The sequence below is a fragment of the Balaenoptera ricei genome, chromosome 12 (assembly GCF_028023285.1).
Source record: "Balaenoptera ricei isolate mBalRic1 chromosome 12, mBalRic1.hap2, whole genome shotgun sequence".
NCBI classification, from domain to species: domain Eukaryota; kingdom Metazoa; phylum Chordata; class Mammalia; order Artiodactyla; family Balaenopteridae; genus Balaenoptera; species Balaenoptera ricei.
In genome coordinates this window covers 60,082,943-60,109,551 of record NC_082650.1, presented here as the reverse complement: position 1 = coordinate 60,109,551, position 26,609 = coordinate 60,082,943, and the positions used below count along the sequence as shown (strand labels likewise).

General features: G+C 38.3%; 1 protein-coding gene across 6 annotated transcripts in view; it reads right to left on the bottom strand.

Moving 5' to 3' along the window:
• The window catches only part of FBXL4 (F-box and leucine rich repeat protein 4), a 70,291-nt gene extending 50,025 nt beyond the window's left edge, over positions 1-20,266 (bottom strand). For 2 of the 6 annotated variants that reach the window (XM_059942036.1, XM_059942031.1), the window contains exons 1-2: positions 4,731-4,842; positions 3,496-4,079 (exon numbers count right to left, since the gene is read on the bottom strand). In XM_059942036.1, the coding sequence (XP_059798019.1) occupies positions 3,496-4,007 (512 nt within the window). In that variant the 5' untranslated portion in view covers positions 4,008-4,079; positions 4,731-4,842. Of the gene's footprint in view, positions 1-3,495; positions 4,080-4,730; positions 4,849-9,183; positions 9,305-20,147 lie in introns of those variants that run through there. The other 4 variants (XM_059942033.1, XM_059942035.1, XM_059942032.1 and 1 more) reach the window with 4 other exon arrangements.
• Between the last annotated feature and the right edge of the window lie 6,343 nt (positions 20,267-26,609).

The window sequence follows — 26,609 nt, the reverse complement described above, 5'->3', positions numbered from 1 at the left end:
AAGGGCTCCCACCTGTAGCCTTCTACAGAGATCTACATAGGTTCCCAGAGCCGCTTCATCCTGAGAGTGGCAAGTGCCTGGAAGACTTCCATCCCCCCTTCCCACTCCCCCAGCCCACAGCCCAAGACAGACAGGCAGGAGCATCAGAGCCCAGCTCCCGGGCCACTGTGCCTCCAGGCTGACTGGGATGTCACAGGGCTTTGCATCCTGGCCTGACTTCTTCCCTTCCCTACAGTGCTTTCCCCACTCCCTTATCTTCCCCACTCCTTACCAGTTTCTCCAGGAGCACTTTCTTAACAAATCTTTGGTAGAGGCATAGTCCTCTCAAGGTCTGCTTCTGGGAAACTGGATCCAAGAGCTCTATGAAATCCCAAAGCTTGTGGCCCTTCAACAGCTTGTTCTCTCCACTCTGGGGCTTTCCTCACTTCTTAGAACACCAAGATCTCACCTCATGGTTTCACCTTTGCATGTGGTATTCTCTCTCCACCTTTCATACTCAAACTAAAGCTTCACTCAACCCTCAGGTCCCAGTTAAGTCACTTCCTCTGGGAGGACTCCTCGGAGCCCCACAGGTTAGGTGTTCCCCTCTGCCAGCACATGCACCCTGCAATCTCACGGCCCTCTTCCAGGCTGGCCTGTAAAACTCAAAGAACAAGACCCACCTCTGTCTGGCTCTGTTTTGTTCCTGGCAGTGAGTGGGCAGAGAAGGTGTTCAATCAGTGTTTCTGATTGTCTAAAGAAATTCACCAAAACGTTAACAGTTACTGAATCTGGGCAGAAGAACTGGGTTTTTTTTTTAATATATATATATATTTTCTTTTTTGGTATTTTCTAACAAGTTTTTTAAACACTGAAACTGATTTCATAATCAGTACAATTTAAAAGGCCCTCTTTTATTCTGCAATAATATATATTGGTTAGCTTCTTTTTCTCTTAAAAGTTAATGGTATTTTCTGTGGAATAAGGCTAAAAATCAGTTAGGCAAAGTAGAGCTACATCTATAAATAAAGCTGTCACTTTAATCACAATCACGCACTACAGCTCTCAGCTAGGAACCCAAGAGCAAGATTCATACCCAAAATCAGTTCTGCAGACATTAAGTTTTAGATCAGAGGAAAGACATTACACGTTGCATGGATCTTATCCCCATACTGGTTCATCTTTTTAGAAAAAAACTAGATAGCTTTGTAGGAAAGAGGCAAACAATGACAGAGTCCAATGAAACAATTCTCCCATAAGAAAGGATCCTACTCAAAGTACTTTTTTTTCTCCTCAGGAAAAAAAGCCTGTATATTAAAGGATGCTGGTTTCCTGTTTTTAAAAAAAAACTGACCCATTAATAATACTGTTCACAATGAATTATCAAAATCGTTCTGATAAGAACAGATAAAGAAGATACCAGCAGTCTCCAGCTTGAGTTGAGCTGTACTCTGCATTTGCTTCCTGGTAGACTGGGAGGTGCTCCCTGGGAGTTGAGGGGACAGGGACTTCAAGGAAGCAGTGTGTTAGATGCAACGTGATCTGCACCCTCACTCCTCCACAGGCAGCTGGGCTCCTACAGTTTAACAGGTGTCGCAGACTGCCCTTGGGCTAGAATAAGCTCAGAAGGGCAGAGATTTTTGTCTATTTTGTTCATTGTTCACTAATGTATGCTCAATACCCAGAACAATGCTTTAGCACATGGTAGACACTCAAGTATTTAATGAATGAATCAAGCAATATAAAGGTTAAAAACTGATAAGATCAATAAGTAATCGAAAAATGGACAAATAACATGACAGACAGTTCAAGGAGAAGGAAATAGAAACGGCTCTTAAACATGAGAAGATATTCAACCTCAGAGATGATAAAAGCATTTCAAATGAAAGTTAACATGAGATAACATTTTTCCCCTAACATTTTTCACCTAACAAATTGACAAAAATGCTAAAATTTATTAAAACACTCTGTAGGTGAGGCTTCGGGAAAACATGCATGCACATACATTGCTGGTGGGAATAGAAATAGGAGAGCCTCTTTGGAGGGAAATTTGGCACTACGTATTAAAATTACAAATACATAGACCCTTGGCCCAGCAATCTTTCTGGCAACTTATCCCACAGATATACTTGCACACATGCGAAGTGACTCATGGCAAGGTTATTCACTGCATTAATATTAATAATAGCAAAAGTATCAAAACAACTAAGAACCCATCAATAGGGGAGTTGTTAATAAGTTGGGGTACACATACACTGCATTACTTGCAACTGTAGAAAAGAATAATGAAGCTCTCTTTGCACTTACATGAAAAGATACAATATACACCAGTAAGTGAAACAAATAAGGTACAGAACAATGCAAATAGTGTGCTTATTTTTGTGTATAAAGAAAAGTAAAATAAATACATTTGTATTTGCTTGTATCTGCATAAAGAAACTCTGGAACAATGCAAAGGAAGTGGATAAAAGTGGTTTCTTTGAGGGAGGGGTGGGTCCGAGGCACATGGAGAACAGGGTACATGCAAGACTGCATTATGTAATTTTTAGATTATTGAACCATGTGAATATATTACCTAGTCAAATAATTATATTTTAAAAAATCAGGAGGCTGAACTACAGAAATGAGAGAGAGAGAGAGCGAGCGCCTTTAGGGAGAATGCATGAACACTTAAGGCAACATTTATTTATTTTAATTAATTTATTTATTTATTTTTGGCTGCATTGGGTCTTCATTGCTGCGCGTGGGTTTTCTCTAGTTGCGGCGAGCAGGGGCTACTCTTCCTTGCGGTGCGCGGGCTTCTCATTGCAGTGGCTTCTCTTGTTGCGGAGCACAGGCTCTCGGCACACAGGCTCAGTAATTGTAGCATGTGGGCTTCAATAGGTGTGGCTCGTGGGCTCCAGAGCGCAGGCTCAGTAGTTGTGGCGCACAGGCTTAGTTGCTCCGTGGCATGTGAGATATTCCTGGACCAGGGCTTGAACCCGTGTCCCCGGCATTGGCAGGCAGATTCTTAACCACTGTGCCACCAGGTAAGTCCCCAGCATTTATTTTTAAATGAATATACTTGTTACAAAAACATCCACCTAAGATTAAAGCTAATCCCCTAAGGACTTCCTCTAAAGTGTCACTCTGTAGGTCGACTTTGAGTTACTCCAAGTATTTAAAAGCAGTAATATGATGCCTGTCTGAAAATATGTTAGAAATCATATTTCCAACTAACTTCTCAGATTGGCCCATGTCCCAATTAGTTCAAATCGTGCTTTTCATTTATAGTAAATTCACACACAAATCTCACAATCCATGATTATTATGGTGTGAGGTTTTATAGGTATAAAGAATGCATTACATTGCATATGTCTAACCTTTCTTTCCCTATCAGAAAACTAAGGAACATTTTAAAAATCGAATTTGTTTAAATGACTTAAGAGAATGCTTCCAGTGAAAAAAGACCTCCAGTATTAAAACCACCACAACCTTTCAGCCATAGAACATGGTCATTAAAAAAATGAGTCTTACCTGACTTCAGCTGGTGGACTTGGGGAATAGGGATTTGCAGAACAAGCTAGAATTCTAATGACTGCTCCAGGATGATAGGTTTCCAGAACGTGCACGGCTGTAGGATACACCTGTTGTTCAAAAGCAAGTTCCACATAGTCTTGGCTCTGGAAATTAGGCGGCGTCCTCTTAAATGGCACAGGAGCACTGGGACACTGATCCCACCATGTACCATACGTTCGAAACACAGCTGTCTGAGTGAAGTCACCAGAACTCGGGAATACGTTTGGTACACCTGCTAAGTTCCACATGGTATAGGACATGCTATTCTCACTCCCATAATGGGAGCTGAAATCCACTACTTCTTTGGCATACTGGACCAGCTCTGCATTGAGAGGGGAAGTCCGGCTGTTTGCTTCTATAGTTCTATGGCTGTTCATCATTTCTCCTCTTGTAGCTGTCCTGGCTCGGCGCCGAAGGCACATATAATAAAACATAGTCAAAACTGTTAACATGGGAAAGACTGGTGGCATCTAGGTGTGAATTATGAAGCTTCAAAAGGTCAGGTGTCCTCGGTAAGATGCGTGAACTCTCTGAAGGATGTTCTAAAAAAATGAATGGCTTGTTGAAGTAAAATAATTTAAATAAACAGAAAAATGCATGGATAAGGTAATAAACAGGCTTTTTACCCAATGTAACTTCCCAGAATGAAACTGAAAACAACAACATTCACGTAAATGAGACTCTCTGGTATAATTTATCTAATGTACTTTTAAGAAAACTGAACATTGAAAATGTATACAATTTTATGCTATATGGGAATCAAAACTGATATTATAAGGCAATGGCAGATGTATGACCCAAAAAAACCTATGTTATGCAAAATTATAACTATCCTTCAAGAAATACTAAGTCCTTGAACTTTTAAAATTAAAATTATTTAAAATATACAGGGAACCACTAAAATACTGCTGTAAATCCAAAAGGATCTTAGGCATTTTATAACTTCACATTTTAACAAATGATTCCCTATTGTTAATTATGACTCACTTCCGAACATGCTAAGTACAGATTTCACATTATGGGAATATAGTTTTCTGGAGCTGAGAGTTAATCCAGACCAACTATATTAACTGCCTTACACATCACAGATCACCAGACAGTGTTTAATTTATAACCCCTAGCATTATTTGTGAGGGTAGTCCATGGCTGGCTGGCATCTGGTTTGTTGCCAGCTACTCTTAGAAATCACTCACCCCAGATAGAATGGTCACAGGATACACACCAGAAATGCAGAGGTTGGCACTCATCCATGTGGCCTGACAATTCACTCTGATTTCAGGTACAAATGTTGAAATATGACATTCTTTTACCTGTAAGACAAGAGTTTTAGAAAATATTTTTATTTCTGACTTCGGAAGTCAAATATCCCAACAAGATTATTATCATAGATAAATAGCTACTTATTAGATACAGAACGTTCAAATTGAACACATCACATTTTTCTGAATCGTGTGGACAATTCTGAATAATTAATATATTTTTAAAATTTTATGACAGAATGTAATAAACATATTATTAATGAACCCTTTTTATATAGAGGTTGCAAACCCATGGCTTATGGGTCAAACCATGCCAGCAGATATATTAGGACCAAAGAGTGATTTTTAAAATTTGGAGGAGTTTGCAACCTTTAACAATCAAGAAAACCCTGTGAGAAGAGGCCTGGTGGCCGCTCCTGTTACCAGCCAGCTCTACTAGTTTACAACACAGGCCTGGCCCCTGTCTGCACTGACTAGTAACCTCTTGTCTACACAAACAGGGAAATCAAGCATCCTCATTTTTCTACCTGTAAAGTCTTGAGTTTAACTTCTCCTAAGTAAAAGAAGGAAAATAAAACAACTTTTCTTTAGTAGAGCAAAACGTTAACACTAAGATTATAAAACATTAAACGTCTCTCCAACCCAAAACCTCTAACAGCTTTTTGTTCTTACGTACAAGATATAGTCTAAATCCCTTGGTTTGACATTTCAAGGCTCTCCTCAAGCTAGACCCATTTCTTTTTGTCTAATGCAGTAAACTCTTTCACTTTCTAAACACCCTTCATATTTTACTTTAACTCTACCTCTACATTCCTTTTCCAACCACTTTATTCCATAAGTCGGCTTATTATCTGATACCACCTTTGTATCAGGTATATACCCTTGTTCCACAAGGGCCCACATTAGGACCAAGTTTCTTGAAGGAAGGAATCTAGCCAAAGATTTCATTTATCAAAGTACTCAGTACATAGTAGGCACAAAATATGTCACATGTAGACAGAAAGATGATGAGCAAACAAAAAAATTATACAAATCTAAAATAATTTAAAATTAGATAACAGCATCCTCTTCCTCTCAATCCCAGCCAGATCCAAACACACTGAAATGCCTGACAAAATACAACCAGCAAAACAGTAAATAAAGAGCTGAGTTAGAAACAAGTGAGGAAAACCCACAGTTGTGAGAAACAAAGAGGAAAGTCAAAGCGCGGAGAGCAGGAACTGAAGCTAATATGAGTCAGGGAACCAATTATGGGTCTTAGTGGTTGTAATAAGGGGACTTTCTAACACGCATGCAGAGAGGTTATTTCAAGCCACAGGTCACATCTGGAAGAAACTTCATAAAGCCAAATTCAGGAAAAATCACCCTATCTGTAAAACCAGGAACACGAAAACTTAGCTCACCGGCCAGGAAGCCAAAGGACACTTGACATCAACCTAGGCATTGGCAGAAAGTCACCGGAGGGAAATCAGAACCCTGTTAGGCGTGTACCACGCAGAGTGTGGGCCTAAATTCACACTGTCTTCATGGCTGAGAATCCCTACACCATCCCTAAGCCAAAAGATCTAAAAAGAAAGAGTGGTCCTGAACTGGTAGGGGCAGATGGGAACCTCTTTGCAGGGATGCTTCCACAACACGAGACTGACTAAACCCTTACTAAAGATGCATCACAGTACAAACTTACAGACCGTAAAAGAAAATGAATCACAGGGACGGACAGTCAGTAGGCAGACGCACTAAATGGAAGAACTTGCACCCTAAAAACAAGAAATAATAGAACACTCTGAACGAGAGTTTTTCTGAAAAGACTAACAAAGCATGTATTAAAATAAATAAGGAGTTTCTGCAGCACATGCTCTAATGCTGACATATCATGAGTTGACAAATCAGATTCACCTCAGGACATACAACACCAAGGGCTGAAGTATAGGACAGGTTATAAATGTGGGGAAAATAATCATCTAGAATATCACCTCTTTATTCAGACATTTCACCTACCACAAGTATAAATCTGTCAAATAAAAAAATTTACAAATGCACAAATATCAAACCTTTAACACCAAAACCTGAAATGAAGTAGCTCTTTCTTTTACCACATACACTTTATTTCAAAATAGGCCCCCAGGTAAATTAAGAAGTATAATTTTCTGAAGAAGTGACTTGGCCCATCTCTTTCTTAAAAGAGAATTAATGAAGCAAATTTAAACTGCAAAAATGAAATTTATGAAATAAAGAATAATGTACAAGTATCCAACTCAATTGACAGCTCAGCTAATTTGGAAGACTGTGGATGTTTTATTCCTGGAAATCTTTAAGGGAAGGACAGAAACCCATCTGCCAAGGTGGATGGATGGGTCTGACTGTATAATCTATGGACATCACCTCTCCCTCCACAGTCTATAAATTGCTGCAACTGAGCTCCTTTTACTTTCTTTATAAAACTGCATTTATCAGAAAGTAATAGTTTTATAAAACCAAAGAAACATCTGCAAAATAAGATATCATTCATGTGAATATTCACAATCATTCTTGGCAAAAAGGTTGAGACAAATTGTGAAAGACAAATTCTATTTGACCTACCGAGCCACGAACTTTTCAACTGTTTCCCAGCTAGCTTTTACCATCATAGATTATGGGATAACATCAAAAACAGCAAGACTGTCGTGTGGGCAATATCATGTTTAAGCTGTTGTTAAAGTTAAGTAAAATTTTGCACTGAAGTAATATATGTAAAAGTGAATTATAACTTTATAACATATAAAGAAGTTTACATTTACACATGAAGTTTACATTTTCACATTTACATATGAAGAAGTTCAAACTTCTCAGTAGAGAAGAGAAATGTAAATGGATGCTTGATTTTTTCCAACTGTGGATAACAATAATCTTTAGAGTTAATTTTTTGTGAGATAAAGCTAAAATGACCAAAAATTTTAAAAGAAGGAAAAGCAGTGTAAAAAAAAAAAAAAAGCACTGGAAAAAAAGTACTGGAAAAGCAAATATATTTATTCTTTTTCCAGCCATACTATTTGGAAAAATGTAATGAAGTTAAAACCTGTTTTTGAAAACAAACACGGCATAGAAATAAAAAAAGGAAATGTGTAAACACATAATTAACATCCTTCTTGATTCTAAACTCCTTTCCAGTCAACTAAGATGACACATAAAAGTGTTTGGGGGGTGGGGACGAACATATGGAGAAGAAAGGATAGCTCACTCTACTTTTCCCTGGGAAATGAAGCTGAAAAAGGGAATAGAGCCACAGTTTCAGGACTCATGTGGGCAACAACGACCAATGCAGAAGTTTAAATTGTCCATGTACTATCTGGACTTTTGCCAAGGCATTGAGGCAATTTGTGATAACCAGTGAATATCCCAATGGGCAGTGAACCAAACGCAAAAGATACAATAACTCCCCCTTAGGAGGAGAATGGAATTCAAAGACAAAATGATTTTTCCCACCTGGTGCAAATAAACAAATATTAGTCTGGTACACTAAATTTGTCCAAGAGGGTGACTGTAAGATATACCTTTTGGGAGGTATATACCTTTCTTTTCCAGTTCATTCAAAAAGCTACATTATACAAGGATCATTTTTACAGTGAAATGTCTGTAATATATTAAATGTGCTTTTCAAATAATTTTGGCAATAAAACATTTGAGCAAAACAAAAAAAAGCTACATTAATTTTAAAGATTCTCACAATACATAAAAATATTATTTAACAAAAAGTCTGAAATAGAAATAGGGTGATCTTTATTTTACAAGTTATTTTATCTAATCAATTGTCAACAATGATTACGAAGTAAGAAATTCCCCACAACTCACTGAAATTTTATACTAGCACAATCAAGGAATACAAAACAACAGCCATTTTAACCTGCATCAGGAGACTTTCATACACCTTGGGAAACAACTTGCTTTATACGACATGATTTTATTTTAATGCAACTTTATTTTCAACCACATCTTTCATATTATAAAATGCTTAATGAAGTTAAACAATACAATTACAGAGAAAGCAATAACAGTGGAAAAGAGAAATTAAGAGGTATAGACAAGGGAGAACATATGTTTACTACTGAGATTTGAAGTGAGATGGGGAGTCGATGAGGCGGAGAGAAGCAGGATGGCAGGAACTGCAGAGAAGATGGCAGAGGAAAGAGGAGGAAGGAAAAGGGCTTTTTACGAAATCAACAAAAGGAGGCAGTGGGGATGAACTCGAAAGCCTAGGTTCATGGTGTGATGGAATAACCTGGAAAACAAGTTTAAAACTCCAAAGAGGATTCTCAACTTATATTAAAGTCAAAAGATATGGGAAAGATAAAAAGGCCAGGCAAAAAAGGCAGAGTCCTACACTAAAGGCAAGTCATAACACGATACTTACTTGTAAATTAGCCCACAGAGATGTGTCAATGAAGTGATAGAAGAAAACGAGGGTTTCGGCAGCCTTGCAGGATGTTACCAAAATGTCATAAAAGGCGTAATGTGGTAACAGATCAAGAAAAAACGCTGAACTTTAAGTGCTGTCATTTCTGAATCCTGATGAAACCAATCAAGAGACACTGCTTTAAGGAAAGGACTTTTCTAGTTGAGTCTAGACATCAAGACACGAGGGAATGGAGGAAAATATCAATCAAGAAAAGAATGGAATTACACTTGAACTTGGTGCAGCAGCTGACATAACCAGCCCCCTTCCCTGGCCTGCCCCCTGTAGGCTTCTACGCCACCACATGCTCTCCTATCTCCTCCCACCCCTCTGGTAACTTCTGTCTCCTCTCTGGGTCTTCTCCCTCCTCATTCTTCTAAAATATATAGAGGTCCCATTAAAGAAAGGCTGTCTTTTTGATAACATGATACATGAGAAGCTCCCACCTACCTTGGACCAGTCTTCTCCTTGTCCCTTCCACTTCTACACACCCCACCCTTCCTGTAGACCCACCAGAACCTCTACCACGGCCTCAACTGCACTTGTGCTTTCACACCTCAGCATCTTCAAGTCTCCCACTGAGGCTGCGTGGCTCTGGAATTCCCTTGCTCTTCCTCTGCTTGGCACCCTCTTACTCATCTTTAAGGTTCAGACCTTATCCACCACCCGCTTTTTCCTTGCTCTTACAGTTTGTGTGCCATTTCTTACATGCTGAGATATTTTTTCTACCTTAATAGACTACAAACCCCTCAAGTTCTAAGAATGTGTCTTAATTAGAACTATATCTTTAGGGCTTAGCACATGCCAATATATACTCAATAAACATTTATTCATTTTTTTGGAGACTGGCAGAGTAGACGGCAGAAGAGAATTAAAATAAATAAGTTTAAAATAGACACAGAAATAAAACCCTTCAATATAAGGCACATGTAGACCAAAAAATGAAGCAAAAAAAGTTCCATATCTTGATATAGAGAAAAAGAGGGGGGAAATGGATAAGAAAAACGGAAACACAATAGGTAAGAACCAAATGTATGACCTTCCTTGAAGCCCTCCAATAAGGAATAGTATATATATTGAAATTTTACTGTTCAAAGAGAATGTAAAAAAGTGGTAACTTTTTGTACTAATTTCTGTTAGTACAAAAGCAGCCTTGAATACGTAAAAAGACCTGACCTTGGCCACAAAGAAACTCTGATTGAAATTAAAAAAAGATTCATGAAAGAGATGATTAGAGAGGTAAAAGAAAGCTATTCTCTCAAATATGATGATTTTTTTTAACACTCCAAATCTCTGTTAAGTCTTAACATACGGTGATTATGGAGAACTGGAAAAACTGTGGATGAAAAAGAAGTTCTTTTAAAAAAAAGGGATAACCTCAAGCAAAAGAAAAGAGACAGGCCAAGAGAGGCAATAATATAAGAGTAAGGGTAAAATGACAGGTTAATATTGTTCAGGTATTAGATATGCTAAGGAGAAGCAAAGTCTTAACAAAAGCATCCCTTAATTACTTACAATGTACTATATTGAAAAAATATGACAGTGTCAGGAAGGAGACTATTGGGAGTTGAATATTATTACTTGACATTTCTCTCTTCCTCTAAGTAAATTCTCCTCCAGTTGAAACATTTTTATTATGACTATACTTTTTAACCAACAAGGCCCCAATATAGAATAAACAGGCTGAGTTCTTAACTGAACCATGTGGATGAACAGAGAGAAGAGAGCTTCCTATCCAGCTTCAAGGCTTTTTGAAAATCCAGGCATATAAAGCAGAAGGAGAAGGCAAGGGAACCAACCAGGAAGAAAAACCTAAAGGCCAGGGAAAAATCTTGAAAACCAAAGAGGTAAACAGTATCCATTTCTCTTCCAGGAATCAAGGTCAGCTTTGAAAATACAAAAAGTATGGAACACAGTGGGCTCTTCAAAATTTCTGCTGAGTTAATGAACAAATGGTGAGGACTAAGCAGGAAGTGCCTAACCAGTGAAACTAGGAATAAACTTGTCAGAAAACAAAGGAGGTTTAGAATCAATTTAAACTAGGAATTGACAATGGTTAGTGCTACAGAATGTTTTATTTCTCCTCTTTCTTTCCTAGACTTTAACAAGCATATCTAAACTTATGAACTATTTCATAAGCAATCTTTAGTAGCAAGAAAAAGGAATTAAGGAGTCAATGTTAAAAACACACACACACACACACAACTGTAGGATAAATGAATGGTGATTTTCTGATACAATAGATCTGGAAACCCTCTTCCTACCCAAGATACTATCTCACGAGTGACAAAGAGGGACATGTTTCTAATTACACAGGTATGACACTATAAAGTACCTTACTTACAAATGTCACTAATGCTATATTATCTCTATTTTACATGTTCCTTAATTGTTTAATGATGAGTAAGAATAAACCATCTGAATGGGAAGAACTATAATAACCCTAAACCTTTAGCAGACACACAATGTATATTTAACTAAAACCTACAGTATTAAAAATTAAGAATATCTGGTGGCAGATAATTTTAATGGACACACTAAAGAGAGAAAACAATCTCTCTCTAGCTATTAAAACCATAAAGTAAATGTGAGTTTATTTTAGCCAAATACTAACTATACATTTGTACATTAAAATAAAGAGCATTTTACCTAATAAAAATATACTGAATTTATTTAGCCTTCTTAACAAAAATCCAAGTACAAGGTCATAGGTATGTCACTGCTAGCCATTCAAGCTAAAAGAGCCATTAGTTAAAATGGCGTAATACTGTTAAATTAACTTTGGGGTATAATTTACATTCCAAAACATGTACTCCATTTTAAGTGTACAGTTCAATGAGTTTTGACAAAGACATATGCCAATGCAACCACCACCAGGACCGAGATATAGAATATCTCTATTCTCCCAATCACCCATCCACTCACTGTGCCAGGAAAAAACTGATCTGCTTGCTGTCACTATAAATCAGATTGTCCTTTATTCTAGAGTTAACATATAAGTGAAATATGTATGTACTTTCGTGTCTAATTTATTTTGCTCAGCATAACTGAGATTTTTCCCTGTTGTTACATGTAACAGTAGTTTGTTCCTTTCTTGCTAAATCATATCTATTATACAGACATATTCATTCACCTGCTGACAGACATTTGGGTTGTTTCTAGGACCAAAATGTTTCCAAAATGGCTGTAACATTTTACATTCCCACCAGCAATAAGTGAGAGTTCTAGCTGCTCCACATCTTCATCAACAGTTAATATTGTCAGTCTTTAGACATTCCAGTGGTTGGGTGGTGATACCCTACAGTTTTAGTTTGCATTTCTCAATGGAATAGTAATGATGTGGAGCATCTTTTCATGTTCTTATTTGCCATATGTATCTTCTTCAGTGAAATGTCTATTTTGCCCATTTTCATTGGTTTTTTGTTTTCTTATTATTTATTGAGTTGTAAAAGTTCTTTATACATTCTAGATACAATCTTTATCAGATATATCTTTCGCAAATAGTTTCTCCCAGTCTGTGCTTGCCTTTTCTTTTTTTTTTTTCCTATACATTTATTTTATTTATTTATTTTTGACTGCATTGGGTCTTCGTTGCTGTGAGCGGGCTTTCTCTAGTTGCGGTGAGCAGGGGCTCCTCTTCATTGCGGTGTGCAGACTTCTCATTGTGGTGACTTCTCTTATTGCGGAGCATGGGCTCTAGGCTCACGGGCTTCAGTAGTTGCGGCCCACAGGCTCAGTAGTTGTGGCTCGTGGGCTTAGTTGCTCCACAGCATGTGGGATCTTGCCAGAGCAGGGCTCAAACCCGTGTCCCCTGCATTGGCAGGTGGATTCTTAACCACTGTGCCACCAGGGAAGCCCTTGCCTTTTCATCTATTTGATAATATCTTTTAAAGAGAAAAGTTTTCAATTTTTAAGGGCAATTTATCATTTGTCTTTTATGACATATTTTTGTGTGTCCTAGCAAGTGTTTTACTTAAGAGTAGTTTCAAAAGAATAAACCCTAAGACAGATAGTGTTTAATATCTTAAATCTGGGAACAGTTAAATACAGATCATTCAAATTTTAAGATATCAAACTGGATGCTACAAACACTTCCAGTGGGAATACAAAATGGTACACCCACTTTGGGAAAGTCTGACAGTTTATTATAAAGTTTACATACTCTTACCAAACCATCCAGCAATCCCACTTCTAGGTATTTACCCAAGTGTATTAAAACCTATATTTAAACAAAAACCTGTACACAAATGTTTATAGCAGATTTATTCATCATCACTCCAGTCTGGAAATGTCCAAGATGTCCTTCAACAGGCAAATGGATAAACAGTGGTACACCTATCCAATGAAATACTACTCAGTAATAACAAGGAATGAGTCACGGATTCAGGCAATAGCAGAGATGACTCTTAAAATGCATTTTTTAACTGAAAGAAGACACACAAAGGCTACCTAATTGTTTAATTTCATGTACATGATTCTCTGGAAAAGGCTAAATTATAGGGAAGGAAAGCAGATCAGTGGTTACCAGGGAGTTAGGGGAGAAGACAGGGTTGCTTCCAATGACTACAAAGGGGCCACGCAAAAGAATTTTTACAGCAATGAAACTGTTCTGTATACTTCTGTTTTCAGTCTTTGCTGTGGACCAAGACAGTCAAGTTGGAGATTTGGTATCCCAGAATCGGCTTGTTTATGGGCATCCTAGCTTATTAGTCTGTTTTTGACCAGCACACCCTGAAAGGTATCTACTAGTTGGCATGTCCTGCCCATTCATTATGCACAGGGCAAAGCCTGATCTCAGAGCCCCAGCCGCTCACCTGGCCCTTAGGGACCACCTGCCCAGAAAAGAGACCTTCATGACTTCAGAGTGATTCCCAACCAGGAACAAATCAGTCACTACAGATCTGAATTTATATATATGAGTAGAATTAGGCAGGTTAAAGACATAGAAATAACTTGGGTAATTAGAGCAAGTGGTCTCTAACAAAAGTTAATGCAAAAAATAGAAGAGTTTTAAAATAATAACTATTATCTTTAGTGTGAATTAATAGGGCATAGGATCCATAAAATAAGTACAAGCTAATTTAGAAAAAAAATTTTTTTAAGTTCGTGGAAATTAAAGTCACGGTGTTCAAAATATATTGAAAATCTAAATGAAAAAAATAAGTAACCTGGAACACAGATGCAAGAAACCTAATATCTATATAAAGTGAATTCAAGAAGAGATTGAAGCTGATGAAAATTCAAGAAAATGCTAGAAGATACTGTAATATTTTAGAAATACTTAAGGAAAAAGAACTGACTCAAACTCTTATTCACATAGAGAAACAAACAACAAACAGAAAACTCTTTCTGGACATGCAAGTATACTTCCCATAACTCTTCTTAAAAACATTACTCAAGAAAGTATTCCAGTCAAAAAACAAATGAACTAAAGCAAATAATTTTTAAAAAGGGAAGACATAATATTCAAGTAACCAGTGACCTTATAGTTAAGTCTAAATCATTATAGATGCAGTAGTGGTAAAGTTGAAAAGGATGGTTAGGGAATAAAACAGAAGACAAGTGATTTAAAAAGGAAATCAAATCAATAGAACCAAGAATGTGGGGAAGGCAAGGAGTCAAGGTCTCACTTTATTAAATGGAGGTGTGAGGGCAACAGAAAGTCAATTCTACATGGTTTTAGAATTTCCAAACTTGCAAAGGAGAAAAAAAGTAAATATGAATAGGTTAAATTTTCCTATTAAGAAGTAAGCCCTTTTGCAAGCGATCCTTGTAATGGAGTGATTCTGTATTTTGACTATGGTGGTGATGACAAGATCTACATAAAATGTCAGAGAACACACATACACACACAAGTGCCTGTAGTGATAAAACTGATGAAATCTGAGTAAAGTGTGCAGATTGTGTCAATGTCAATTTCCTGCATGTACTATTGTGCTATAGTTATGCAAGATGTTACCACAGGAAGAAACTGGGTGAAGTATATACACAAGATCTTCCTGTATAATTTCTTTTAAGTGCTTGTGAATCTATAATTATCTTTTTAAAAAAGTTTTCTAACAAAGCAAAATAAATAATAAATAAAGACAAACTTTCAAGTTGGGAGGGGGGAAGGTTTTAAGGAAAAATGAAAGTCTAGCTAGATGATGTTTTACATTTATAAGAGAGGCAAGTAAAGCAAAATGATGTAGAATAACTGAAAGAAACATATGGGCAATAAAGATCTATCCAGTATACACAAAACTGACAGAGATGGCAACAGTAATATCAGAAATCATTAAACAGAACAAAAAAAATTTATATTTTATAAGATTAAAATCCACTAACAACAAACATCTTTAAGGATGAATACAACCAAATTCACAGTCACAGTAAGAGACTAATATATTTTGCTTACTGATTTGTCAGTTTTGAGAAAACAGTAAATAAGGATATAGTACAATGAATGTGTCAAATCAAAAACAGGGAAAGGACAGCTTATCAAAAGTGTTTTGGGAAAATGTCCATACATTTAGAAAAGTAAATTTAGAATACAGTTGATCCTTGAACAACGCAGGGGTTAGGCGCATGGGACCTCTGTGCAGTTGAAAATCCATGTATAACTTATAGTTGGCCCTGCATATACACAGTTTCTCCTTATCCTCAGTTTTGCATCTGCAGATTCAACCAACAGTGGACTGTGTAGTACTGAGCATTTACTATTGAAAAAAATCCACGTCATACTAGCAAATGCAATTCAAATCTATGTTATTCACTGGTCAACTATATTATCAAAGCAACCATTTTTTAAAAATCTAAACATATAATACAAAATATCCAATAAGAGAATATGTACAAAGAGTATTTTAAAAACCTTGGAATGGAAACTCAGGAGGCCATAAAGGAAGAGAACACAGAACTGACAACATACATATTAAAGATTGCTACATGGCAAAAGCTCCCAGAAACAGCATTTAAAGAATAAACTATAAAAAAATACTAGCAAATGGTGTACCAGGTCATTGATAGCATGGCATGTAAAGAGCTATTACAAATCAGTAAGGAAAAGAGGAACACTTCAACAGAAAAGTAAGCAAAGAATATGAACAGGTAAGTAACAAAACATTTACAGATATTCAACTCCATCAATAAGCAGAAAAATGCAAAATTAAAACAGTAAAAATACTACTTTTCATCCATAAAATTACTAAAATGTAAAAAATGATATCATTTTAGCAGTGATTTGTTTTTCAGGAAAATTCTTCACAGGTCTCTCACATTTCTGCATAGCCTATAAGCAGGGTCACTGATAATCTCTGTTCCAAATTATCCTTTCAAGGGTATTTATACAGCAAACATTGTTGGCAGATAAAGAGAGGTCTCCCTCTGGAGTAGAGGGAAGGTTTTGTTTTTTTTTTTACTATCCAGCATAATAAAGATAATGTCTCTCTCTAGGGCAAAGGTTAGGCAGGTTTACTTGCAGCCTATTATGAACGAGTCAGGTTCCCTAAGCTCAGGGTTCCTCTCTTGTAATGCAATCTACTGCATGTGCTAGAATCATCTGACCCTCATCACATCACCCTGTGGAAATTAGGGTTCAAGGAAATGGCACAAAACAATGATGATCCTCTGGCTACTGTTATTGCTGTGCTTTGTCTCTGACCCAGGATCTCATGTCTTCTACCAGCAACCATGAAACTATGAGCTTGCAAGTAGGGTAAAACTCAGCCTTGACAATTCCTGGCAATGATACAGCAACAGCAGACAGCATTCTCAGAAATTGTATAAATTTACTCTTATGACAACCTTTTGAAGAGAAATATGGAACAATCTATCATAATTTTAAAACGTATATAGCCTTTGACCCAGCAATTCCATGTCTAAGCATTCACACTAAGGAACTAAGTAAATGTGCAAATACGTGCACACAAAAGTAATCCCTGAGGCTTTGTTTCTAACAGAAATAAATTTGGAATAGCCTAAATATCACCAGAGGATTGGTTAAATAAATTTTGGGTTATCCCTACAATGAAATATCAAAATACTTTAAAAAGATAACGTTATATGCACTGACACAGAAAGATGTTCATCAATTATTACTAACTGGCAGTTAATGAAAATTATATGTAGTATACTGCCAGTTATGAAACACACATAGGCTTATACACATGTATTTTTAATGTCTGGAAGGAAAGAGAACAAGTGATTAAACAGTGATGATCTCTGGGAAATGGGGTTACCAGATAGATGGGCATACCACACTTTTACTTTCCCCTTTGGCTATTTCTGTATTACTTGACTTTTTTTTAAAGAACGTATACATTTATTTTATGATCTAATAACATTTCTAAGTATCTATTATAGCAACACTTGAAAATTCATTACGTTTAAGATGTTCAACTGGGATAGTAAAATACAAATGGGCATGGTGCAGTCCCAGGGATCACTTCTATAGGCATTTATCCCTTAGAGCTACTGAAACCAGGTACAGAACATCCCGAGTCACAGCTGATGAGGAGAGACACACTCCACTTACTAGTACACAATGCAAAGTCAAAAGACATGCAGATTTGAATCACGCTGCTTTTCTAGGTACATCTCTGAGGAGCAACTCTAACATGGCGAGCTGTGAGTTAGCAAGAGAAGGGATTTATTTAACAATGGTTAATGACTCAACTGACCATGAGAAAGGCAAGCTAAAAAATAATTTCAACAAGAGGCAAGAAACTTTAAGGAGGGGGTGAAGTAGGGAGGAAGGGGTAAAAAAGGAAATCAACTTACCCTCACTAAATGTGTCCATTCCAAAAATATTTAGGTACTGTTTGAATCACTAGACACTAAAACACATTATAAAGCTAAAGTAATAAGACCAGCATGGTATCAGTACAGGAAGCCAGAGACTGCTAAACATTAATTTAGAAAAAGTCCCAAGAATATACAACAATTAGGACCTCAGATAAATACAGTACTTGCCATCAGTAGGGAAAAACAGAATTCAACAAATGATGACGGGGACAATGACTAACAACTACGAGAGAGGAAAAAAAGGGCCTTAATTCCATCCTTATACTAAAATATAATTGAGGTAGGTTAAAGATTTCAATATGAAGAATAAGACCATTGGGCTTCCCTGGTGGCACAGTGGTTGAGAATCTGCCTGCCAGTGCAGGGGACACGGGTTCGAGCCCTGGTCTGGGAAGATCCCACATGCCGTGGAGCAACTAGGCCCGTGAGCCACAACTACTGAGCCTGCGCGTCTGGAGCCTGTGCATCTGGAGCCTGTGCTCCGCAAGAAGAGAGGCCGCGATAGTGAGAGGCCCGCGCACCGCGATGAAGAGTGGCCCCCACTTGCCACAACTAGAGAAAGCCCTCGCACAGAAACAAAGACCCAACACAGCCATAAATAAATAAATAAATAAATAAATAAAATTTAAAAAAAAAAAAAGAATAAGACCATTAAAAGTACTAGAAGAAAACAGAGGAGGACACTTACATACAATTCACGTGGCAAAAGGTCTTTCTTCAGAGGATATCAGAGTTAGATCCATGAAGTTAAAACCGATTATGTTGATCACAGCAAAATTTAAGAGGATGAGGCAATGAGACTAACCCAGTAAAGAAAGAAAGGGCGGTTTTTGTTAACTGGCCATATTTAGAAGTAAAAGATAAACAGCAACATTTTACGATGTCACTGTACAGAGGACTGTAATTGCATTACTGGATCGCGGCGCTAGTAAAAAGGAATTAACCATCTTACATAGAGCTGACCTCTCTGATTTTCAAGTCCATAACAGAAAGGAAGAGTATGAAAATGCAGGACTCAGAAAAGCCAAAATTTGGGACAGTAGTAAAAAGAAAAAAAGAGAGAAAGAGAGAGAAAGAAAAGAAAAGATATGGTACTCAGAAAGGAAGTGTGGAACGAAGGATCCAATTCAATGAACGAGTAGAACACCTACTACGGGGTGATGCATACTGTCACTAGAAAAATAAGGACATGTCCCTTTCCCCAAAAAACTTAGTATCTAATAAAGGGCTAGAGAAGCACTGATGTCTCTGGAAAATCTCTCTCTACTCAACCAACAGGTACAATATGTAATATAGGACAACAGAAGCAATGAAGTGAGCTTTAAGGGGGAAAAAATGTACTTATATTCTGAACTTAAGAATACCAAGAAGCAGTAAAAGCAGCTTGTGTCCTCTAACAGACCAAAGCAGGCAAGATCCCCACACCTGCCGTGAGTCCTCCGGGGCATAAAGCCAGACACAGCATCCTTGCCAACGCAACTACCTGACCACAGGTTTATAGCATCTTGACTTTCTAGTTATTTGTATATTTTAATTTGTGACTGCAAGCGAGGCTTTGTGGCAACGAGCATTCGGGAAACCATCAAAGAAATCCAAAACCACTCCCACTGCAAACATGCTGACAAGGAGGCCAAGTGGATGTTCATCATCACACTGTAGTCTAAGGATATCCCTAAAACATAGGAACAGAGCTGCTGCCGGGTATCTCGTGGCAGTCCTGAATTAAGACATGGGCCTGGTTAGGTAAAAACCATCGGGTGCCAAAAAGAAATCAAGGAAGCACGCGCAGGAGCCAGCAAGTACACAGGCGGGCAGGTGGCCAACTCGGGGCTGCAGGGTCAGCACTACCCGCCAACCCCGCGGTGTAAACAACCCTGCGCCGCGCGCACTGGGCGACGCCTCACGCCCGGCAGACAGTCGAGCAGAGAAGCAGCGCCCGAAGCAAGTAAGCTGTTTGCAGGGTCACCAGCAAGCCCCGCAAGCGCAGGCGGGCGGCGGGGCCAGTAAGGCCGGGGAGGGAACCTCTGCCGGGCGCCCGGGCTCCCCGAAGCGCGGCTCCGCCCGGGCCCAGCCCAGCCCCAGCACCGAAAGAGGAAGACGGAGACCCGCAGGAGGGAGAAGTAAAGGAAGGGCCGTACCCTGCAGGGTCCGGTAGAGGCGCGCGCCGTAGGCTCCACCAGCGACCAGCCGGCGCGGGGAGGCCGGTGCGCGGGGGCGACTGCCAGGCTCCGCGCAGCGGCGCAACGGCACGCCCGGCCGAGCACGACCCGGAAGGAAGAAGCGCAGGCTGCGCGGAGGGGCGGGGCCAGGGACGGGGCGGGGCCACGGCGGCGTCTGGACCGCCCCTCCTAGGCCGAGGGGAGGAGCTTCCTACCGCCTTCCCTGCCGGAGTCGTACCCTACAAATTGCCCGTTACTCCCCAGAAGGCAGCGGTTGCAGATGTACTGTGGAAATAATCTCTTCCTCTTATCGGCCTGCTAGGACTTCTCCAGTCTAGAGTTGTTGGGTCAGGGGATGCACAGGGATTACTGATGTTAAGGTTCTCAGAGGAAAAGTGGAACGAAAGTTATAGGCGCTCTAAAGGCATAATTCATCAAGTTTGCAAACCTCTTCTGTCCCAGATAGAAGTCCTTCCTGCAGGCTCATCTCCCTCCCAACATTCCGAAGGCCGTGATCATTACCTCTGTTGAAGAAGATGCTCTCACGGTCTCCCTTAATCATTTTAATGTATTTTGAGTAGATACAATATTACCCTTTTTTTAGTTTGCATATTTATCTTGCATATTGCAAGGTTTCCATTAAGATGGAAAACATTTAATAATGAAGAAAGGTTGACCTACACATTACTTGCTATCTAATTGCTCCTAAAGAGGCAAAATAATGATATTTATTTATAAATTAATACATGAACTGAGCTAATACATGATGTGCAGTATAAATTGTATATAAAAATGGAAAATTTTTAACAGAATTGAAGCTTAATCCCCATTCCACCCTCAACTCTCCTTGAGTGTGGCCAGCACTTGGTGACTTGCTTGCAAAGAATATGGAAAGGAGGGGAAAATAGCTTCATTGTGGAGAAAGCTGGGAAACACTTCCTTGGCCAGATGGAAGTTAACACGATTAGTGATAAGCCAAGTTGATAGCATGTGCCTTGATGTGGTGAGATGAAAAGGGTACTTCATCTCTGTGATAGTCTTCCTCAAAACCTGTAAACCCTGTCTAACCTTGAGAAAACAGCAGAAAGCCCAGGTATCCTATAAAAAGCCTGAACTAAATGCCAAGTTAATGAAAACAAAAAAAGAAGAAAAACTGAGAAATTGTCACAGACCAGAGCCCTCTCCCTTAGGAGACAGGACCACTAAATGTAACATGGTATTTCGAATGGGATCCTGGAACATGAAAAGAACATTAGTGGGAAATCTAGTTCTACTAGAATAAAGAGTGGAATTTAGTTAATAGTGATGTACCAGTGCTGGTTTCTTAGTTGTAACAAAGGTACTATTGTAACATAAAATATTAACAATAAAAGGAAAATGGATGAGTGATATAAGGGAACTCTCTGTATCATCTTTGCAACTTTTCTGTAAATCTCGATTTATTCTAAAATAAAGAATGGATTACAAATAATAAATTAATTGTAAGTAAATGAAACTGACTGTTTATGGTTGCCAGCTAGACTTAATTGAGCTGATGTCCATAGAGCACTCACTCAGTCTTACTAAAACAGTTTCTCATTTCTCATATAATTTCTAAATAAACTTTTCATTGAAGTAAAAAATGTCTTTAGAAAAAGACACAAAATATAATGCAGAGTTCAATGAAAAGTGAACATACACATGTATTCATCACTCAGATTAAAAAAACTAATTACTAGCACTCAGAAGCCTCTCCTTGCTCTTCTAAATCTCTACCCTTTACTCCTCCTCAAAGGTAACCATTATCCTGACTTCTAATACCAGAGATTCGTTTTGCTAACTTCTGCCTTTATGTAGATGGATTCATACACTATCTGTACACTCTTTTGAATCTGGTTTCTTTCTCTCAAAATTAGGTTTGTGAGAGTTATTCACACTGTTGAGTGTAGTGGTAGTTTCTCGAGTTTCTGTTGTACAAATATACCGTTAAGTTATTTATCTATTCTACTCCTGATGGACATTGAGCTGTTTTTAGTTTTGATTATTACAAGTGATACTGCTATGAACATTCTTACTCATATTTGTCAGTGCACATCTTTTGCATTCCTTTCCATACATTTCCTTTTTTTTTTTTTTTTTTTTTGGTGTGTAAGAGATGTAGTAGTTGGTGCTGTTGTTTTTAAAGGCACTTGAAGTGCTGCTTGGAACGTATATAAGGTTATATTTAAGGAAAGGAAAAGACCACGGCAAAGTTCCATTTCTGTGAGTAGATGGAATTTTGATCATCATTGTTCAATCTATCCTCCCTCCATCCTTCTCATCTCAAGGGCCATGCCATTGCCGTGCTTTGTTTGCTGGGCAGAAGAGCCAAGTGAGGCCAAGGAAAAGGGTGATACTTATCAGTTCATGATGGCACTGATTTAATGGGTGAACTAATGCCTCGTTATTAAATGGAATGTTGTTTAGAGCTGAATAGCATCCCACGCCGTAACAGCGCTATTACAAATAAAGAAAGTCCCAACAAAGCTTAATTGTGCATAAAGTCACCAGCTCAGCAAGTTGCTTATGATCCATTCTATGTTAGCTTCAAAAGTTACAATGTTCTGCTCAGATGGGGAGGCGGGCAAAGAAGCAGCAGGTTCAAAACTCTTGTCTCTAACTCTTGAAACACTCACCGTCATACCCTCCGCTATTTTCAAGTGATTTTGCTTCATCTTTTTATTTATTTATTTATTTTATTTACTTTTTGGCTGCATTGGGTCTTCGTTGCTGAGTGCAGGCTTTCTCTAGTTGCAGCGAGCGGGAGCTACTCTTTGTTGTGGTTCGCAGGCTTCTCATCACAGTGGCTTCTCTTGTTGCGGAGCACAGGCTCTAGGCGCTCGGGCTTCAGTAGTTCTGGCACACGTGCTCAGTAGTTGTGACTCGCGGGCTCTAGAGCGCAGACTCAGTAGTTGTGGCGCACCGGCTTAGTCGCTCCGAGGCATGTGGGATCTTCCCGGACCAGGGCTCAAACCCGTGTCCCCTGCATTGGCAGGTGGATTCTTAACCACTGCGCCACCAGGGAAGTCCCTTTTCTTCATCTTAAAAAGAAATTTCTACCAGTTATAAACTTTCAGGGCAATGAGTAAGTATGGCAATAAGATACTATACCAGGGAGGCAGAGATGTCATTCAATACGCTGCCAAGAGGACCCCAAATGTCTTCATAGTGAGCTCCCTTAGGTTTTCTGCCGTTGGTTCCCAAATAAGTTCTTCTGTCAAGACCTCTCAGAAAATGCAACTCCATACATTTCCTACATAACTCAGCCAAAATAATTTACCCCTCTGTGAAATCTTAACTAGTTTGTTGGAAAATGGCATTCAGTCAGTAATATTAGCCCAAGGTTTTTAATTTGCAGGTGGCCAAAGAGCATGAATAATAGGTAGTGAAAGTGGTCTATCAGTGTACTTTTTAAAACCTCTTACAGTCTAGAAAAGAGTTTCACTTTAATATTAATCTATCACAAAATTAGTCTAGAAATAGTCGTAGCCGTTAAGAAGAAAATAAGAATTTTAAGCCAGAAGTAAGCCCAAAAGTCATGTAGTCCAAACCTCGTTTTTTACAGATGAGGAAACTGGGGCTCAGAGAGGTTAGGTGACTTCCCCAAATCAAAGTGTCAGAACTGTCCATGAAACTTAGTTCTCTGACTTTAAATCCAGAGGCTTTGGGGTTTTTGTTTTTTGTTTTTTGTTTTTTAATGATACCACGTTTTCATGTTATTATTTAACAAAAACTAAACTAATCGTGCTTCTATATTACCATAACCTTGAAAGAGCTGAATACAATAGAAAGAAAATTCAACTTGGGAGTAGGAAGACCTGTCTATCTAGCTCTGCTATGTAAGTAACTCTGTGATCTTGGATAAGTTACAACTTCTCTGAGCTTGTTCTCAGGTCTATGAAATGTGCCTAACTCACAGGCACTGGAGAGATTTAAAAGAAATCATATATTTGAAAGTAATCTGTGAGCTATAAAGTAGTATGCAGTGTATGAATATTATTAATATTTATTACAAGGTGTTGAAGATCAGAAATTGAGTCTTTCCAGTACAAAATGTCAGAACAGAACCTTCAAGTTCATTCTAGTCTAATCCTTCCCATTGTCACCAGAGGTGAGAAAAGCCCAGAAAATGTGAGTAATTTACCCAAAGACTTATGGTAAGTTGCTGGCAAAGCCAAGACTTGAATATAGGTCTCCTAACTTACAACTTCTAATATCTTTGATAAGTGAATACTAATTACAAACCAGTAAGATGGTTTAAACTAACCAGATAAAACTTTAGACAATCTACACAGGTCTTGAAGGGATATCTTGAAATATTTTTTAAAATATTTTTAAAATATATTTTTAAAATAACTTATCTAACTCATACTGATTGTCCTGTTCTTTCTTCTGCAGCTTGAATCATTTACTTAAAATTTTAGCATGGATAAATGATTCTCACTGGTCAAGAATAATATAGGAGAAATACCACCTGGAGACAGTAGACAGAATAGATCTCTTCCTGAAGTACCTTCACACCTGTGGTTCTACTATGGATGGAACACACAGCTGTGAAAATGAAGCTTGCGGTCAGGACCTCCACTAAACCCAGTTGAGGCTACAATCCCTCTCCTTCCTACTTTTCCTTTTTTAAGTGGAGATGCTTTTAAAAGAGCTCCTGTGTGTCTGCATTAGGCAGATCCCTATGGTCTATTCACAGAGTGGCATGGTAATCGACAGAAGAAAAGCAAAGATTCTCTGTCCATACAGGTAAAGCAAAAGTGATATGTGACTGAGAGTTTCAGTAGTAATGTTCCATATAATGTAAAGTCTTTAATCCCTTACAACTATTTTGTCCTCAGTGGAAGATTTGAGGGGACTGGATTATCCAGATAAACACTCAGTATTCATTCATTTATTTGTGCTTTGGCACAAGTGTGAATATCCTGACCCCACTGTAATATAATCTATGTATTTATTTAAAAGAAAATTATGAAAATATGCTTTTCTAGGTTACGTATATCCATTAAAGAAGTATATCCTCTTTTTGTTATTGAGCCATAACTATTTTCCCCATCAAGTTAATATAAATAATATCACAGGGACTTCCCTGGTGGCACAGTGGTTAAGAAACTGCCTGCCAACGCAGGAGACACGGGTCCAAGCCCTGGTCCGGGAATATCCCACATGCCGCAGAGCAGCTAAGCCCGTGCACCACAACTACTGAGCCTGCACTCTAGAGCCTGTGAGCCACAACTACTGAGCCCATGTGCCACAACTACTGAAGCCTGCACACCAGGAGCCCATGCTCCGCAACAAGAGAATCCACCACAATGAGAAGCCCGTGCACTGCAACAAAGACCCAATGCAGCCAAAAATAAATAAATAAAATAAATAAATTTATTTTAAAAATAATAATAATATCACCTATATAGTAAATACAAATGAACCAAGAATAATTTATTATGCATAATTTAAAATGAAATCTTTACAATAATTGGTGAACCTTTATTATAAAGCTTCCCCCAAACCCAGTACCCATTGACGACCTATTTCCTTCATCCAGCATTATCTCTTCTGGATGGTGTGTGAGCAGACAAACATCATCTGGCAAGAAGCACCCTAAAAGTGTATCTGTAAGTATCATCCTTTGTGATACTATAACTGTTTGAGATTTCTTGGTTAGAATCCTCAGTGCCTTATTATTGGGAAAAATTCCTCTATGTCAAAGAAACATAGAAAATAAATTTAAAAGTAGCTTTCTTTTTTTCTCTCTCTCTTTCTTCTGGTTATAAATTGGTAGAAGTTTTCCAAGTTTTGAGGAGAAATTGACTTTCTTCTTTAATGGGTTCCTCAAAATGTTACCAAGGATAAAGTTCCTATTATACACTATCTTTCTGCTATTTTTTTTCTTGCTTATCATTTCAGCCTTTAATGGTGACAGATCTGATTGCTTTAGAGTAGGGGGTCTTTCCTCCAAGTTAAATGACTCACAAAGCAAGTCACTAAAAGAAGAGGGTGAGAATCCAGGATGGGCTGCTGGCAGCGTTCCCCCTTCCTCCCTCCTCTTGGTCTCCTGCCCCCTGAGAACACCTGCGGCTGCCAGGACAACACAAACGTCTTGGAGACAGGCCAGACAAGATTTAACAATGGTCAGCCAGGATCAATCAGTTATGGAACCGAGCACTTTATTTACTAAGTAGATTGCTATTCATATAGTGTTGGACTATTTTATAGGATGAGAGGTCTTGAGCTAATTTCATATTTGTATGTCCTATTTCCCTAGTAATGAATATTTTTCCATAGCCTTTAGTGCAGCTAGGAAGCAAGCTGAATGCAGTCACTGAAAAGTACCTCTTTAGGGAAACAACACAAGTATTTGAAATTCAGAAGAGTGGGGTTTTAAGCTACTTTCTGTGAAGGTCATATTTTGAAGACGGG